The sequence below is a fragment of the Tachyglossus aculeatus genome, chromosome 10 (genome assembly GCF_015852505.1).
Source record: "Tachyglossus aculeatus isolate mTacAcu1 chromosome 10, mTacAcu1.pri, whole genome shotgun sequence".
NCBI classification, from domain to species: domain Eukaryota; kingdom Metazoa; phylum Chordata; class Mammalia; order Monotremata; family Tachyglossidae; genus Tachyglossus; species Tachyglossus aculeatus.
The window spans coordinates 47168680-47187101 of NC_052075.1; the positions used below are offsets into that span (position 1 = coordinate 47168680).

Below are 18422 nucleotides of genomic sequence, written 5' to 3' on the forward strand. Positions count from 1 at the left end.
GCTTTAGGAATCTCGAGCCCCCAACGGCAAATCCAAAATCTCCAGCAGCCGCTGATTTGTTGACAAGGTTCAAGGATAATTAGATGGCAGATTTTGTCGCGCTCTGATGTGTCCCCACATCAGGCTTGTTTCTGAGAAACTGCTGTTGGCCTAGAATCGAAAGTGAAATTAGCCGATGATGTCAGGCGTGTCACGAGAGCCTCTGTGGTTGGAGAGTTATTTACTGTGAGGGGAAAAGTCAACCTCCAGTCCAGGACTTTCAGGAGACTCAGGAGCTCGGTCTGAAAGCCTCCCTGGATCGGAAAGCGAGAAACTCGACCCTGAAAGACGACCATCCCGGGCCTGTGAGGGGACGTCTGGTGGTGCCCAGATAATGACGTCCCCTATGTAAGTACGGGCCGGGCTGGCCCTCAACCTTCCTAGAGAAGAGTTTCTTCCTTTCCTCCTCTCCAGCTCCAAATCCAGCTCTTGACACTCCTAGATTCGTGACCCTCTTCACTTCTTTTTTGGTATTTTGCAAGCGCTTTTACTACGCATCAAGCGCTGTTCTAAGCACTGGGCTAGATATTAGAGAAGCGGCGTGGCTCAGTGGAAAGAGCCCGGGCTTGGGAGTCGGAGGTCGTGGGTTCTAATCCCGGCTCCGCCGCGTGTCTGCTGTGTGACCTTATTATTATTATCTGTAAAATGGGGATCCAATGCCTGATTTCTCTCCTCCTCACACCTTGGGCCCAATGTGGTATAGGGCCTTCGTCTGACCTGATATGTTGAAGAGCTTGGCATAAGCAGCGTGGCTCGGTGGAAAAAGCCCGGCCTTGGGAGTCAGAGAGATGAGCTCTAATCCCAGCTCCCCCACATGTCTGTTGTGTGACCTTGGACAAGTCATTTAACTTCTCTGAGCCTCGGTTCCCTCATCTGTAAAATGGGGATTAAGACTGTGAGCCCCACATGGGACGGCCTGATCACCTTGTATCCCCTCCAACGCTTAGAACAGTGCTTTGCATATAGTAAGCGCTTAACAAATGCCATCGTTATTATACAAGTTTATCAGGTCGGTCACAGTCCTTGTCCCACAAGCGGCTGACAGTCTAAGTAGGAGGGAGAACGGGGATTGAGTCTCCATTTTGCAGTTGAGGAAACTGAGGCACTGAAAATAATAATTACCATAATCATAATAATAATGGTATTTGTTAAGTGCCAAGCACTGTTCTAAGTGCTGGGGTAGATACAGGGTAATCCGGTTGTTTCATATGGGGCTCACAGTTTTAATCCCCATTTTACAGATGAAGTAACAAGCAAAGAGAATAATAATATTGGTATTTGTTAAGCGCTTACCGTGTGCCAAGCACTGTTCTAAGCGCTGGGGTAGATACAGGGTAATCAGGTTGTCCCACACGGGGCTCACAGTTTTAAGCCCCATTTTACAGATGAAGTAACTGAGGCACAGAGAAGCTAAGTGACTTGCCCAAAGTCACACAGCTGATAAGTGAAGGAGCCGGGATTAGAACCCAGGACCTCTGACTCCCAAGCCCGTGCTCTTTCCACTAAGCCACACTGAAAAGATAAGTGACTCGCCGGAGGTTTTACGGCAGGCAAATAGAGGAGGCAAGATTAGAAGCCAGAGGATCCCAGGCCCAGGCTCTACCCACTAAGCCATGCTGCTTCCCTCTGCACCTCTCCCATTTCTGGGTTTGGGGTGGCCCTTTCTTGCTCCTGGTGCATGTATGTCAGTGTCACTCTCTGGGTGTGGACTTGTGTGTCTGTAAGCAGGTGATATGCGTGTCTCCCCAGCTGGGTATGTGTGTGTACATGTAAGTGTTTGTGTCTCTCTCTCTGGAAGTCCTCTTGTCTCTCCCCACTTCAGTCTATACTTCACGCTGCTGCCCGGATCATCTTTGTGCAGACAGAAACGCTCTGGGCATGTTAGTCCCCTCATCAAAAATCTCCAGTGGCTACCAGTCAACCTACGCATCGAGCAAAAACTCCTCACTCTCGGCTTCAAGGGTGTCCATCACCTCATCCACTCCTACCTCACCTCCCTTCTTTTTTTTCTGCAGCCCAGCCCGCACCCTCCGCTCCTCTGCCGCTAACCTCCTCACTGGGCCTCGTCCTCGCCCGTCCCGCCGTCGACCCCCGGCCCACGTCCTCCCCCTGGCCCGGAATGCCCTCCCTCCACACATCCAATAAATCAATCAATAAATACGATTGATTGATTGATTGATCCACCAAACTAGCTCTCTTCCTCTCTTCAAAGCCCTATCGAGAGCTCACCTCCTCCAGGAGGCCTTCCCACACTGAGCCCTCTTTTTCCTCTCCCCCTCCCCATCCCTCCGTCCTACCTCCTTCCCCTCCCCACAGCACCTGTATATATGTTTGTACAGATTTATTACTCTATTTTACTTGTATATATTTACTATTCTACTTATTTTGTTAATGATGTGCATCTAGCTTTACTTCTATTGATTCTGATGACTTGACACCTGACCACGTGTTGTTGTTTTTTGCTGTCTGTTTCCCCCTTCTAGACTGTGAGCTTGTTTGGTAGGGACCGTCTCTATATGTTGCCAACTTGTACTTCCCAAGTGCTTAGTACAGTGCTCTGCACGCAGTAAGCGCTCAATAAATATGATTGAATGAATGAATGAATGAATGGCAGTGTGCAGGGAATGGTTGTGAGTCCATCTCTCTTCAAAATACTAACTAAGCACTGACCTTCAGACTTTAACTATTCTCTGGGCTGACAAAGAGGCAAAGGTGATCTGGGCTCACGCCCCTCTCTATCAGGTGACATTTTCTTGTAGACAGCTGCTGCAGCTGTTACATCAATCAAACGTATTTATTGAGCGCTTACTGTGTGCAGAGCACTGTACTAAGCACTTGGGACGTACAAGTTGGCAACATATAGAGACGGTCCCTACCCAACAGTGGGCTCACAGTCTAAAATAGACAGTAAAATAGACTGTAAAATAGACAGCTCACATCAGCTCAAGCAACGTGGCTCAGTGGAAAGAGCCCGGGCTTTGGAGTCAGAGGTCAGGGGTTCAAATCGCGGCTCCGCCAACTGTCAGCTGTGTGACTTTGGGCAAGTCACTTAACTTCTCTCAGCCTCAGTTCCCTCATTTGTAAAATGGGGATGAAGACTGTGAGCCCCCCGTGGGACAACCTGATCACCTTGTAACCTCCCCAGCGCTTAGAACAGTGCTTTGCACATAGTAAGTGCTTAATAAATGCCATCATTATTATTATTAACTGTGGTGGGAAATAATGAGCCAGGGGAGGCCGGCCTCTAGGTAGCCTCCAGAGGCTCCCTGGCAGGTGAGTCTAGGAAGAGACTCAAGAAGGTGAGATTCCCATCGGACCGAATATCGTCCCAGCTAGGAATGTTCACTCACTGCTGCAAGGGAATTCCATTGCTTGCCCCGAGTATCCCCCCTCCATCCCCCTGCCCCCCACACCTGTATATATGTTTGTACAGATTTATTACTCTATTTTACTTGTACGTATTTACTATTGTATTTATTTTGTTAATCATGTGCATCTAGCTTTACTTCGATTTATTCTGATGACTTGACACCTGTCCACATGTTTTGTTGTCTGTCTCCCCCTTCTAGACTGTGAGCCCGCTGTTGGGTAGGGACCGTCCCTATATGTTGCCAACTTGTACTTCCCAAGCGCTTAGTACAGTGCTCTGCACACAGTAAGCACTCAATAAATACGACTGAATGAATGAAAGAAAATGAAGTCTGAGTTCAGAGCAGCATGGCCTAGTGGCTAGAACACGGACCTGTATTCTAATGCCAGGTCTGCCACTTGTCTGCTGCGGGACCCGGGGCAAGTCATTTCACTTCCCTCATCCGTAAAATGAGAATTAAGTAGAATTAAATTCTACTTATTTTATTTTGTTAATATAATTTGTTTTGTTCCCTGTCTCCCCCTTTTAGACTGTGAGCCCGCTGTTGGGTAGGGACCGTCTCTATATGTTGCCAACTGGGACTTCCCAAGCGCTCTGCACACAGTAAGCGCTCAATAAATATGATTGAATGAATGAATTAATTAATTAATTAAGGCTGTGAGCCCCATTGACTGACTGACCGGGGCAGGAAGCAGGAGAGGCGGGGGGGAACTGCCTGAAGGGGACAGGAGATCAGGTACTGAGAGGGGCAAGTTGGCTGGAAAAAATGGGGGTGAATATTGCCCCAAAAAGGGGGAACCCACCCCTCCCTTGGCCATTGCTTGGGAGCCTTTGCCAGGAGAGGGGAGAGCTTGGCCGTGAGCCCCACGTGGGACACGGATTGAGTCCAACCTGATGACCTTGCATCTACCCCCGTGCTTAAAACAGTGCTTGCCACCTAGTAAGCGCTCGACCGATACCGTAAAAAATTGTCGCCCTAATTTGCTCCCTTTGCTCTTCCCTCCTCCCAGCCCCGCTGCACTTATGTACCTATCTGTAATTTTATTTATTTGTATTGCTGTCTGTCTCCCCCCTCTAAATTGTAAGCTCGTTGTGGGCAAAGAATGCTACTGTTTATTGTTGTGTTGTACTTTCCCAAGTGCTTAGTTCAGTGCTCCGCACACGGTAAGTGCTCAATAAATACAATGAATGAGTGAATGGGCCTGGTTTCTCTTAAGTGACTGTTATTTCCCTTCCTTCTATGCTTGTAGACTGTGAGCCCACTGTTGGGTAGGGACTGTCTCTATATGTTGCCAACTTGGACTTCCCAAGCGCTTAGTACAGTGCTCTGCACACAGTAAGCGCTCAATAAATATGATTGATTGTATATATGTATACATGTATATATGTATATATGTTTGTACATATTTATTACTCTTTATTTATTTATTTTATTTGTACATATCTTTTCTATTTATTTTATTTTGTTAGTATGTTTGGTATTGTTCTCTGTCTCCCCCTTTTAGACTGTGAGCCCACTGTTGGGTAGGGACTGTCTCTATATGTTGCCAATTTGTACTTCCCAAGCGCTTAGTACAGTGCTCTGCACATAGTAAGCGCTCAATAAATACGACTGATGATGATGATGATGATGATTGTAATAATAATATCAACAGTGGTATTTGTTAAGCGCTTATATGTGCCAGGCACTGTATTAAGCGCTGGGATAGATTCAGGGTAATTGATTTGGACACTGTTCTTGCCCCACATTGGGCTCACAGTCTTAATCCCCACTTTACAGATGAAGTAACTGAGGCACGGAGAAGCGAAGTGACTTCCCCAAGGTCACACAGCAAAGTGACGGAGGCGGGAATAGAACCCAGGTCTTCCTGACCCCCAGTTCCTTGCTCTATCCACTAGGTCATACTGCTTCCATAGGGAGGAGAATGTAAGCTCATTAGGGGCAGGCAATGTGTCTGTTTATTATTATACTCTCCTAGGTGCTTAGTACAGTGCTCTGCACATGGTAAGCGCTCAATAAATACGACTGACTGACTGGGGCTGGAAACTGAGATCAGGAACTGAGAGGGGCAAGTTGGCTGGCAAAAATGGGGGTGAATATTGCCCCCAAAAGGGGGAACCCACCCCTCCCTTGGCCATTGCTTGGGGTCCCTTGCCAGGAGAGGGGAGAGCTTGGCATTCCTCCATCACACACTGCTCCCACTTCTAACAGGTGCCCATCAGAGACCTGCAGAAATGCAGCCCTGACTGGAACAAGTCTCTTCTTGCAAAGGGGCAGAAAAAGCCCCTAGGTTTCAACTTTTAACTGGTGTGAGTCACCCATTCTTCCCAATTTCCAGCACACGCAGTGGAGTGGAAGCAGCTTAGCCATCGGCTAGAGCGCGGGCCTGGGTTCCTTCGTTCAATCATATTTATTGAGTGCTTACTGTGTGCAGAGCACTGTATTAAGCGCTCAGCACTGGATTCTAATCCCGGCTCCACCACTGGTCTGCTGTATGACCTTGGGCAAATCACTTCATTTCTCTGTGCTTCAGTTCCCTCATCGGTAAAATGGGGATTAAGACTGTGAGTCCTATGTGGGTCAGGAACTGTGTCCAGCCCAATTATCTTGTATTTACCCCACTGCTTATTAAAATCATCATCAATCGTATTTATTGAGTGCTTACTATGTGCAGAGCACTGTTGCCTGGCACATGGCAAGTACATAATTACTACTCAAAAAAAACCACACACACACACAAACACAAACCTGGGATCAAGAGACTTGATTTCTAATCACAGTACCATCCCTTACCTGCTGCGTGACACTGGACCCATCTCATAACTGCTCTGTGCCTCAACTTCTTCTTCTGTAAAATAGGGATTTAATACCTGTTCTCTCTCCCTCTGAGACGATAGCCCTACTTGGGACGGGGCTTGTTTTTGATCTTTTGATCTGATTGTGCCTATCCCATGCTTAGTAGAGTTCTTGGCATGTACTAAGTGCTAAACAAATGCCACAATTATTATTTTTATTAACATGCAGCAGGCAGTATAGCCGCCCAAAGCCCAGAGTGCTAATGGCTCTCTTTGAGCCCACATCCCACTCCACTAGCTCCCAGCCCACCTTGCTTTCATCTCCGGTGCAATTCGGAGAGGGGCACAAGGGGAAAGATGTTAAGGGGGCTTTGATGCCACAGGCAGAGGGCTGGAGTTGGAAGGGAACAAGGAGCCTCTCCATTCCTGGAGACATGGACCTCTTCCCCCTCCCTTGGTAAAACTTGGTGGGAGGAGTGACGGGGGGTCAGCTGGCGGCAGGGTGACCAGACCCACGCAAGGAGAAGCGAGAGGGAATCAAGAGTGAAGGAGGGGCCCAGGCGGACGAGGCCAGACAGAGAGTCTCTGGGGAGCGGGGGCATCCATTTGGAAGACCCGCCGCCACCACAGTCGACTTGGCTTTGAGAAGCCCGCGTCTCGGATCCCTGGATCCGGGGCCAGATTCATTCATTCAATCGTATTTACTGAGCGCTTACTGTGTGCAGAGCACTGTACTAAGCGCTTGGGAAGTCCAAGCTGGCAACATATAGAGACGGTCCCTACCCAACAGCGGGCTCACAGTCTAGAATGGGGAGACAGACAACAAAACATATTAACAAAATAAAATAAACAGAATAAATATGTACAAGTAAAATAAATAGAGTAATAAATATGCACAAACATATATACATAGTGACTTGAATATCGATAGCACACCCCTCTAAATGTTTATCACAACCAAAAATTTGGTAACCCAGTTTTCTGGATATGCATATGCTAGGTATCTAAGGAAGGGGACTTTCTTTTTTCAGAGCAGTAGTTGCCCCAAATCAATCAATTAATCAATGGGCCAGATTGCCTGAGTCTGCCTGCTCAGACACCTAACAGCCATCATCTCTGACTTGGCTGTTGCCAGGGGTCTTTTGAGCACCTGGAACTCTTTCTGCAGGAGGGGAAATCCCACATCTATTTCCTCTAAGGCTCTTTACTCCCCACCTCCCCCTCTATTGACCTCCGGAGCAGGATCCTGGAGGGCAGGCGGCTCTAGGTAAAATCAAGCCATTTCGTTTCCCAAATTCCGTCGGGTGCCACCCGTGCCCGCCGGCCTGCCCAGAATGGAAATGCCACCTCCACTGGCACCCTTGACCAGCCGTGCTTTCATCAGACTCAGGAAGGCCTAAGCTTGGTCAGGAGGCTGCAGGACAAACAGTTCAAGTGCTAGAAGAATGCACGCAAGGAAAACACACACACCGTCCCCCCCCCCTTAATTTCAAAACTGAAAAGGCACAAAAGTGACAGCTCTAATGATCACCCACCCCAACACAGCTCGGAGCCCACGTTTGCATTTCGATTTCCCACTGACTCGGATCTTTCCCTTCCCCGCTCAGTCGTAGAGACGCCATGCTTCTGCCCGGCGCAGTGCCCTTCCGGACCCGTGGAATCCGTGCCCGGAGCGGCAAGAGAAGCCATCACGAGCACAAGCGAGGTAACGGTGATGTGGCTGGCAGCAGGGATGGGGTGGACTGGGGGCTGGGGGGCCTCTGGCGGGGGGATTTCCCGGCCAGGGTCAGGAATGAGGTGCTATTTGGGCAGCTCAGGGACTGAGATGTTGGGCCCAGGGTTCCAGGCCAGGCTTGGGGGCTGGCCCCGCCTCCTTGATTTTGCCACTCTGGCTCCTTCTGCCCAAATTTGAACCCAGGACGGCAAGTGGCACCTGAGGGATTGGAGGAAAAACGCAAATCCTGGCCAGCCACTCCACCCTCACATTCCTCCCAGACCCTAAATCCCCTAGAGTCCAGAAGGCTGGAGAGGGAGACTGGGGAATGGGGGTGACGGGGCTGCCCCTCCGCTCCCCCACCCTCTCACTCATAATTATAATACTAATAATGATGGCATTTATTAAGCACTTACAATGTGCAAAGCACTGTTCTAAGCGCTGAGGTTACAAGGTGATCAGGTTATCCCATGGGGGGCTGTCTTAATCCCCATTTTACAGATGAGGGAACTGAGGCCCAGAGAAGTGAAGTAACTTGCCCAAAGTCGCACAGCTGACAATTGGCGGAGCCGAGATTTTAACCCATGACCTCTGACTCCAAAGCCCGGACTCTTTCCACTGAGCCACGCTGCTTCTCCGCCTTGCGTCATCCTCTCATCATCATCAATCGTATTTATTGAGCACTGTGTGCAGAGCACTGTACTAAGCGCTTGGGAAGTACAAGTTGGCAACATATAGAGACAGTCCCTACCCAACAGTGGGCTCACAGTCACAGTGGGCTCTCATCCTCCTGCCTTGCTTTTCAGCCTAAAAGAAAAACCCCCAGAGATTGTCCGAGAGGGAGTCTGGAAGAGGAGAAGCCAGTGAGGCAGAGGCCCTACAGTCGAAAGGCACCAGGTGCGTGACCCATCAATTAATCAACCAATCGATCCAAAGGATTCGTTGAGCCCTCGCTGTGTGTAGAACACTGTGCTGAGCGCTCCTCCTCCCGTGGAGGTGCAGCTCTCCCAGGACTGGAAGGTAACCCCATTCTCGGATAGCTGGCCCCCTTTTGGCACCGGGCCCTGGGGGTTCCCAACAGCTGGGAGGGATCTAGGAAGAGCAAGTCAAGCAGCCCGGACAGTAGTACAATACAGCAAAAAAGAGAAGCAATCCCTGCCACACTTCTTAACTCCAACTTTCCATCCCACTGAACTTGGCACTGACCAATGAAGCTGCATCTGAGCCCAAAGGTGGCCCTGTCCCAGGCCATCCCCCTGCTGCAGCCCTCTCCACTCCCATCACCTCAGCTTCCTTCGATTTCTCCATCCTCAAATGGGGAATCATCCCAAAGTCGGGGGGACACTGAGGCTCGGAAGCCCACCAAAGTAGGGGGAGAAAGCTGGGGGACCTTTCCCACGCTGCCCTGCTTTCCCTGCCATCACGAGGTCAGTGCTGACTGTGGTGTCCACTGACACAGAGGAAGTTGACGCATCAGTTCCTCCTTCGGGCTGCTCGGCTCCAAGGTACAAACAACCCCTGATGACTAAGCGCTCCCGGCCTGTGCATCTCCTTTTTGGGGGGCAGCTGCCTGAGGGGTGCTACCAGTCGGAGGAGCAGCGGCCGGGGTTGGGGGAGACGCCCCAGGGCTCTGCCCTCAGCCAACCGGCAGGTAGCCTGGGGCACCGCCAGTCCCTTGCCTCCGGGTCCCGGGGCTCAGCTGCGTACCCGCTTCGCTGCTTCTCTGGCGGGTACAGGCGAGAGTGGGTAAGGTTGGGTTAAAGGTCTTCGGGTGGCCCCTATAAACGATGGGAGCTTACTTCCCCCACGTCGGGGAGCGGAGAAGCACGAGGGGCAGAGTCCTAGGGTCGAGGGCTGACTCTGGGCCCAGGAGGATCTATGGGTCACTGGGCTGTGGCACTCATGGACATGAGAAGAAGCTAAGTATGGTGGAAAGAGCGCAGGACTGGGAGACCGAGGTGCAACCGAGGGCAAGTCACTGTTTCCCTGAGCCTCAGTTTCCTCATCTGTAAAACGGGGGTGAAATGCCGCTTCTCCCCCTCTGAGGAAGTGTTGGATGTGACTCGGCGCTCAGCACCGTACCAAAGGATCACGATGAGTACTGCCATCGTTAAACGCCCGTCTCTCCTCAGGAATCCAGGCGGGGCTCGCTCTCCCAAGAGAAGCCGAAATGCCGCTCAGGAAGCCCGGCGCTTGGGGCCCCCGGCGGTTGAACGCGATCATAGGGGTCCTCATGGTGGCAGCCCTCTCCTTGCTGTTCTATGCCCTCCTCTGGAAGGCCGGCGACCTGGTCGACCTCCCTCACGTCAAGCTGGGCTTCTACAACTTCTGCCTGTGGAGCGAGGCGGCGGGCCGGCTGCAGTGTCAGCATCTCCACGACGAGGGCCGGCTGGGCCTGCCCCAGCTGGGCTTGGGCCTGGCCAGGCTGGGGGTGTACGGGGCCCTGGTCCTGAGCCTCTTCAGCCCCCTGACCCTGGCCCTGGCCGGGCACTTCCAAGACCGGAGCCAGTGGCGGCTGGGCCTGGGGCTCCTGAGGGCCTCGGCCGCGCTCCTGTCCTCCGGGCTGGGGGTCTTCCTGGGCCTCGTCTGGAAGTGGCTCCGGCCCTCGGAGCTCGGCGGGGCCTTCGTGGCGCTGGTTGGGGCCGAGGCCCTGCTCCTACTCCTCGTCGTCGCCGCCGGGGAGCACCCCCTGGGAGCCAAGAAGGAGCCCTATGAGCTCCAAGGGGTGGAGACCAAGGGCTAGGCTCACCCGGCGACCCCCCTCCCCGCCCCAGCCCGCCCACCTCAGTCCCTCCCTATACCCAGTCCGTGTATCCCCCCTGCCAGGGTGCTCAGAGGTTAGGGCTCGGTGCTCTCCTACATCAGCAGTTTCTCCGTGCCACGGAAGACGTAGCTGAGGCCACGGTGGCTCCGCTTGGCGACCCTGGGTGAGGCTCGGCTAGTTTGTTTTCAAAGCGACCCCCGACCTTAGCCGATTCCTCCTCCTCCGAACGCCGCAAGGAGGGGGTGAAGCCAGTGACCCAAGGCGCCTCTGCCAAGCCCTCCCCAAGAGGTCTCCAGGCCCGGCTACGTGTTTTAACATCACCTATCGCTCGCTTGCCGTACGTGGGTAAGCCCCCGGCGGAAAGCACCTCCCGCGGCAGGACGACAAACTGACAAGATAGCCCGCAGCCCAACACGCCTGCCTTCCGTTATGTATTAAAGACGCGCACCGCACTTTTCAAATCCAAACCGCTCTCTGCTTCCGGAGGGGCCGCCCGGGCGAGACGGTGGGGACCCCGGCCTGAGAGGAAAACCAAACCAACCTGGATCCATCCAGGGCCCCCGCAGACTCGTCTACCGTCCGCTCGGGGGACGGCCCGCTCGGTGCTCAGGAGGAAATAAACGGTGGTATGACCGATCCTTGGTGGTGCCGGCCAAATCCTTTCTTGCTTGTCGATGGCCGGGAGGAAGGGACCCTTGCGTCATGGGGTGACCTGTGCCCACCCCCACCTCAGCATCCGCCTATTGGAGTCTCCATCCAGCACACTCCTCCACCCACAGGGGTCCTAAGACGGGGGCAGGGGTTGGTATCCCACACTCATGTTGCCTCTGGGAAGGAGCTGGGGAGAAAAGATGACAAATCCACTCCTAGGAGTGGAGGGGATGGGGCTGGAGCTGCCGTTCTGGTCCTTCCCTCCCCCCTCCGAAGCTGCTAATGCCCCACTCCTACAGCCCAGCCAGGGCCCTGACACTCTGCAAACACACTTTTCCTCTTAAGCCTCCTTTCACCTGCCGTGACGACGGTCCCTGCCCCGATCCGTGGGAACCCATTTCCTGCCCCGGGTCACCCCCTCCCCTCCCAAATCCTGCCTTGGTCTTGGCCTGGACTCGGCTGAGGCACTGTTGGTGGAAGAGGGAATGGGTTTTCGGGTAGCCCAGCTCACCCCCAGAACGTCCGATGTTGGCCGTTCCCGCCCTTAACAGGGTCTAACCAACAGCCCAAGGTTTGGGAGGCTCTCAGGACTCTCTCCGTAGAGCAAGGCCTTGGCACCACAATCCCTTGTGTCAGCTGAAAAATATCTCCCTGACGTATTTCATGTCATCATCTTCCTCCTCTTCCTTCTTCTCCTCCTCCTCTTGGGAGCCCACCAGGCCCCAGGGGACAAGGCCCGTGTCGAGATTGGCATCGCCGCTGCTCTCGGGGCTCCTGGGAGACTCCGGCTGAGCGGACGGGAGCTGGGGGCTGTCGCTTCCAGCTGGGGACGGGGGCTCCGGGGGTCTTTCCTGCTCCTGGCTCTGCAGAGTGGGAGAATCCACGGTCACGATGGCACTGCACGGCTTTAGGAAACCCAATGCTAGTTGAACGGAGAGATAACCTGACTCCTAACTAGCCTCGGGAACTTTCTAGAGTCACGACAAGACCGTCACTCTGCCCCGGGCCCCCATCCTCAAAGCGTGGCGTGGTTGGCCTGCCAGGGCCGTGGGGGTCATTCCGACACATCTCTTCGGCTCCTACGTCAGTTTTCCCACCCGTAAAACTGGCACAAGCCCTGCCCCTTTCTTCCTCACCGGGGAGTGGGGAAGACTAGGAAAGAGAAGGATGAGGTCAGCGGGATGGGGAAGGCCTTAAACGGAGGCAGCGGAGGGCCTCCACACGCTGAAAAGGTTGGGGCTGTGACCGCAACTGTGGCCGTTGTGAACGTTGGCAAACCTGAAACTCTGCTCCTCTAGCCACAGTACCCTATTCCTCTTGTCAAATTTATCATTTTCCTTTTCTTTTATACTGCTTTTGGGTTTTTTTTATTGTGCCACGTTTCCTCCTGTGCCTGTCGTCGACCCTCCCCATCTGATTCTTGGATTCTGAGTCCCTGGGGGTCTAATTCCCACAGGTGTGTTTTAGGCCCAGCGTTCGTATTTTAGGCCCAGCATTTAATACGGCACTTGGCCAACAGTACGAGCTGAGCTACTGCAACTGCCAGGAGAGGAGCAGGATCCGTTAGATTCATTTGTTCATTCAATCGTCTTTACTGAGCGATTACTGTTTGCAAAGCACTGTACTTAGTGCTTGGGAGGGGACAACATAGGTCACAACTGGAAAGCATCTGAAGTGCGGCCAATTGATCGGTAGCATTTGCCGAGCGCCTACTGTGTGCAGAGCACTGTCTAAGTGCTTGGGAGAGTTCAGGAGAGGTAAGACAGGATCCCTGCCCACGAGGAGCATACAGTCTACAGGGGGAGGCAGATGCAAAATGGCTTACAGATAGAAGAAAGAAGAGAATGGGAAGATGGAGCAGTGAATAAATACAGGCTTAAAGTGCGGAATTGACATGGACAATGTAAATGCTCCAGTTGGCCATGGATGGAAAGTGCTGCGGGGCGGGAGCTGGGAGGATTCTCCCCTCGGACCCCCCGCCCCTGCTCCTCTCAGGCCCCGAGGGGCCCCTATCTGCCCACACCCCTCGGGCCCAGGGCTACCTGACAAGGAGCCAGCCATGGCCCACGGTTTGCCAATTCATCATCATCATCATCATCATCATCATCATCATCATCAATCGTATTTATTGAGCGCTTACTATGTGCAGAGCACTGTACTAAGCGCTTGGGAAGTACAAATTGGCAACATATAGAGACAGTCCCTACCCAACATTGGGCTCACAGTCTAAAAGGGGGAGACAGAGAACAAAACCAAACATACTAACAAAATAAAATAAATAGATATGTACAAGTAAAATAAATAAATAGAGTAATAAATATGTACAAACATATATACATATATACAGGTGGTGTGGGGAAGGGAAGGAGGTAAGATGGGGGGATGGAGAGGGGGACGAGGGGGAGAGGAAGGAAGGGGCTCAGTCTGGGAAGGCCTCCTGGAGGAGGCTTTCATTCATTCATCCCCCAGAGCCTGAGAACGGCCCCTCTGCCACTAAACCCTGCTCTGGGAAGCAGGAGACCTGGGTTCTCGACCCAGCTCTGCTTGCTGCGTGACCTTGGGCCAGTCGCTTAACTTCTCTGTGCCTCAGTTTCACTTGTAAAGTGGGGGGTCAATACCCGTCTCCCTCCTATTTAGACTGTGAGCCCCAGGTGGGACAGGAAATGGGTCCGACCCGATCGTCTTGTAACCACTCTGGTGCTTAGCACGTAGTAAACACTTAAATACCTCCGTTGTTATTAGGACCAAGCTGATTGAGATGGAAGAGACTGGCTCCTGCCAAGCGTGAGTCCAGACCTGCCAGGGTCTCTGTAAGGGGTTCAAGTGGCTAAATGACTGTGGATGTGGCCCATGAGTGTTTCCTGGAGCCCTGGGCAGTAGTAGGCGTCACCCAAGCGGGCCCCTGACTCATTCATTCATTCAATCGTATTTATTGAGCGCTTACTGTGCGCAGAGCACTGTACTAAGCGCTTGGGAAGTACAAGCTGGCAATGGTCCCTACCCAACAACGGGCTCACAGTTTAGAAGACTGACCTCCCTCTAGACCGTAAATTCGTTCAGGGCAGAGACCGCGTCTGCCAACTCTGTTGTACCATGCACCCTCAAGACGTTCGTATAGCGCTCTGCACATAGTAAGTGCTCAATAAATACCACCGATTGAGTGATTCCTGCTGGGCAGGCCCACCATCCCCCTCCCCCTGGCCGTCCTCACCTCCGTCAGGATCGCGAGAGCCGCATCCACCAGCTCGGCTTCGTTCATGCAGTACACGGTCCGTTCCTCGCCGACGCTGTGGGCAAAGGGGAGACCATGGGGTGAGGAAGAGCCGGTCTGAAATTCTTTTGACCCCAGTGCTGGAGAAGCAGTTCCTCTCAACCCATCAATCGTATTTATTGAGCGCTTACTGTGTGCAGAGCACTGTACTAAGCGCTTGGGAAGTACAAGTTGGCAACATATAGAGACGGTCACTACCCAACAGTGGGCTCACAGTCTAGTCTCTCCTCCTTCCCCTCCCCACAGCACCTGTACATATGTTGGTACAGATTTATTACTCTATTTATTTGACTTGTACATATTTACTATTCTATTTATTTTGTTAATGATCTGCATCTAGCTTTATTTCTATTTATTCTGATGACTTGACACCTGTCCACACGTTCTGTTTTGTTGTCTGTCTCCCCCTTCTAGACTGTGAGCCCGCTGTTGGGTAGGGACCGTCTCTAGATGTTGCCGACTTGTACTTCCCAAGCGCTTAGTACGGTGCTCGGCACACAGTAAGCCCTCAATAAATACGACTGAATGAATGAATGAATGGTCCTGGGAGTCAGAAGTCCCTGGGTTTTTTTTTATGGCATTTATTAAGCTCTTACTATGTGCAAAGCACTGTTCTAAGTGCTGGATTCTAACCCCAGCTCCGCCACTTTACTGTTGGGTGGCCTTGAACAAGTCACTCCAGTTCTCTATGCCTCTGTTTCCTCATCTGTAAAATGAGGTTTAAGACTGTGAGCCCCATGTGGGGCATGGACTGTGTTCAGCCTTATTAACTTGTATTTACCCCAGTGCTTAGTACAGTGCTTGGTATTTACTAAGCGCTACCAAATACTATAAAAAAAGGACACCTGGAGACAAGATCACAGAACTGGGGCTCAGAGGTCCTGGGTTCTAATTCTGCCTCTGCCACTTGCCCTCTGTGTGACATTAGGCAAGTCACTTAACCTCTCTGTGCCTTGGTTCCCTCATCTTCCCTCATTAGAGAAGCAGCGTGGCTCAGTGGAAAGAGGCCGGGCTTGGGAGTCAGAGGTCGTGGGTTCTAATTCCGACTCCACCACTTGTTTGCCGTGTGACTTTGGGCAAGTCACTTCACTTCTCTGGGCCTCAGTGACCTCATCCGTAAAATGGGGATTAGGACTGTGAGCCCCACGTGGGACAACCTGATTACCTTGTATCTCCACCAGCGCTCAGAACAGTGCTCTCCCCCTTCTAGACTGTGAGCCCATTGTTGGGTAGGGACCGTCTCTATATGCTGCCGACTTGTACTTCCCAAGCGCTTAGTACAGTGCTCTGCACACAGTAAGCGCTCAATAAATATGACTAGGTGAATGAATGCTTGGCACATAGTAAGTGCTTAACAATTACTATTATTATTATTATTATTATTATTATTGTTGTTGTTATTATTATTATTATCTGTAAAATGGGGATCCAATGCCTGATTTCTCTCCTCCTCACACCTTGGGCCCAATGTGGTATAGGGCCTTCGTCTGACCTGATATGTTGAAGAGCTTGGCATAAGCAGCGTGGCTCGGTGGAAGAAGCCCGGCCTTGGGAGTCAGAGAGATGAGCTCTAATCCCAGCTCCCCCACATGTCTGTTGTGTGACCTTGGACAAGTCATTTAACTTCTCTGAGCCTCAGTTACCTCATCTGTATAATGGGGATTAAGGCTGTGAGCCCCACATGGGACAACCTGATCACTTTGTATCCTCCCCAGCGTTTAGAATGTTGCTTTGCACATAGTAAGCGCTTAATAAATGCCATCATCATTATTATTATTATTATTCTCTGAGCCTGTTACCTCATCTGTAAAATGGGGATTAAGACTGTGAGCCCCACGTTGGACAACATGATCACCTTGTATCCCCCCAGCGCTTAGAACAGTGCTTTGCACATAGTAAGCGCTTAACAAATGCCATCATTATTATTATTATTATTAATTGGCAGAGGCGGGATTTGGCAGGGTGTGGGACAACCTGATCACCTTGTAACCGCCCAGCGCTTAGAACGGTGCTTTGCACATAGTAAGCGCTTAACAAATGCCATCATTATTGTTATTATTATTACATGTTGCCAACGTGTACTTCGCAAGCGCTGAGTCCAGTGCTCGGCACATGGTGAGCGCTCAATAAGTATGATTGAATGAATGGATGGGCTCACCTCTCTTCGGCCGGAGCCTTGACGGCGGGGTCCGTGTTAGCCTTCCCGTTGGCAGGCCCGGTGGTCATCCAGGAGGGAAGGATCCTCCGCCTGAGGGCCATATTATTATTATTATTATGGAGAGAAATTGGGCGGAGGTTTCGGTGGATGCTGCTCCTGCTGCTGCTGCTGACCGGTCCCTGGGTCCCGCCGCCTGCTTTCGGCCAGCCCGGGCCTCGAGCAGGGGGAAACACGTGCCGGGTGGGGCCGGGCCAAGGACGGCCCCCCGGCCCTTCCCGGGCTCGGGGTGGGCGGCAGATGGCTGACGGAGGCCCGAAGGACGATGGATGGACGGAAGGACGACGGATGGACGGAAGATGGAGGCGGATGGAGGCGGATGGACGGAGGATGGACCGACGAGGGCCCGGGCTCCAGTTGGCTCCCGCCGCCTCGGGCCCGACCGGCACTGCGCATGCGCGCGCCCCTTCCGGGCCCGCCGGCCGCTTCCGCTGAGCGGCGCTCGCGGCGCCCTCTGCCGGCAGCTCGGCGGCGCTGCAGCCCAGCCCCCGCTCCCGGCTGGGGGACCCATTCATTCATTCAATCATTCATTCATTCCAGGAGGCCTTCCCAGACTGAGCCCCTTCCTTCCTCTCCCCCTCGTCCCCCTCTCCATCCCCCTCATCTTACCGCCTTCCCTTCCCCACAGCACCTGTGTATATGTTTGTACATATTTATTACTCATTTATTTTACTTGTACATATCTATTCTATTTATTTTACTTTGTTAGTATGTTTGGTTTTGTTCTCTTTCTCCCCCTTTTAGACTGTGAGCCCACTGCTGGGTAGGGACTGTCTCTATATGTTGCCAACTTGTACTTCCCAAGCGCTTAGTACAGTGCTCTACACACAGTAAGCGCTCAATACAATTGATGATGATATGTATATATGTTTGTACATATTTATTACTCTATTTTACTTGTACATATCTATTCTATTTATTTTATTTTTTGTTAGTATGATTGGTTTTGTTCTCTGTCTCCCCCTTCTAGACTGTGAGCCCACTGTTGGGTAGGGACTGTATATGTTGCCAGCTTGTACTTCCCAAGCGCTTAGTACAGTGCTCTGCACACAGTAAGCACTCAATAAATACGATTGAATGAATGAATGAATGAATGCCCTCTGCTTCGGCCCTGCAGCCGGAGCCGGTTGGAGCCAGGCTGGCTTCTGAGGTGTTGGTGGGGACGGGAGGGGAGTGGAGAACACTCCTACCTGCAGTGAGCAAGACACCCCTTTATTCACCCTCCTCTCAGCCCCACAGCACTTATGTACAAATCTGTAATAGATTTTTCATTTATATTAATGTCTGTCTCCCCCCTCTAGACTGTAAGCTCACTGCGGGCAGGGAATACATCTGTTTACTGTTGTATTGGACTCTCCCAAGTGCTCAGTACAGCGCTCTGCACAGAGTAAGCACTCAATAAATACAACTGACTGACTAGCAACCCTCGGTTCACCCGGACAGTTGTGGGGGGGCCACTACCAGAGTTCATGAGTTCAGAGATCATCCCTTCTGTCCCTCCGCCGGGGCTCAGAGATGGAGCCCTAGCTCGGGGTGAGGATTAGAGTGGGTGTAAGGAGGGAGTGAGGCCGGCTAACATTGAGGAGGAGCAAGGAAAGGCCG

At 52.1% G+C, this 18422-nt stretch overlaps 2 protein-coding genes across 3 annotated transcripts; one reads left to right on the forward strand and one right to left on the reverse strand.

Annotated features, from left to right (window-relative positions):
• Nucleotides 1-224: 224 nt before the first annotated feature.
• On the forward strand, nucleotides 225-11321 carry TMEM140 (transmembrane protein 140). 2 transcript variants are annotated; one of them, XM_038753049.1, is made up of 4 exons: nucleotides 225-387; nucleotides 7813-7910; nucleotides 8726-8816; nucleotides 10052-11321. In XM_038753049.1, the coding sequence occupies exon 4, from the start codon at nucleotides 10090-10092 to the stop codon at nucleotides 10660-10662; it is 573 nt and encodes a 190-aa protein (XP_038608977.1). In that variant the 5' UTR covers nucleotides 225-387; nucleotides 7813-7910; nucleotides 8726-8816; nucleotides 10052-10089; the 3' UTR covers nucleotides 10663-11321. The 2 variants fall into 2 exon arrangements, with proteins under 2 accessions (XP_038608977.1, XP_038608978.1); XM_038753050.1 differs by lacking the exons at nucleotides 225-387; nucleotides 7813-7910; nucleotides 8726-8816 and adding an exon at nucleotides 8836-9424.
• Nucleotides 11315-17103, reverse strand: CYREN (cell cycle regulator of NHEJ). The gene is made up of 3 exons (XM_038753051.1): nucleotides 16764-17103; nucleotides 14546-14621; nucleotides 11315-12197 (listed from the first exon to the last, which is right to left on the reverse strand). Exons 1-3 carry the CDS (start codon nucleotides 16862-16864, stop codon nucleotides 11967-11969), a joined length of 408 nt encoding a protein of 135 aa, XP_038608979.1. The 5' UTR covers nucleotides 16865-17103; the 3' UTR covers nucleotides 11315-11966.
• Between the last annotated feature and the right edge of the window lie 1319 nt (nucleotides 17104-18422).

What these genes read in the sequence shown, in the direction of transcription:
- TMEM140 (XM_038753049.1), top strand. Translation starts at nt 10,090, where the DNA reads ATGCCGCTCAGGAAGCCCGGCGCTTGGGGCCCCCGGCGGTTGAACGCG.
- CYREN (XM_038753051.1), bottom strand. Translation starts at nt 16,864, where the DNA reads ATGGCCCTCAGGCGGAGGATCCTTCCCTCCTGGATGACCACCGGGCCT. An exon ending in AAGGCTCCGGCCGAAGAGAG is followed by an intron (nt 14,622 to 16,763) that starts GTGAGCCCATCC and finishes CTTTGCCCACAG; the next exon opens with CGTCGGCGAGGAACGGACCG. An exon ending in CTCTCGCGATCCTGACGGAG is followed by an intron (nt 12,198 to 14,545) that starts GTGAGGACGGCC and finishes CCCACTCTGCAG; the next exon opens with AGCCAGGAGCAGGAAAGACC.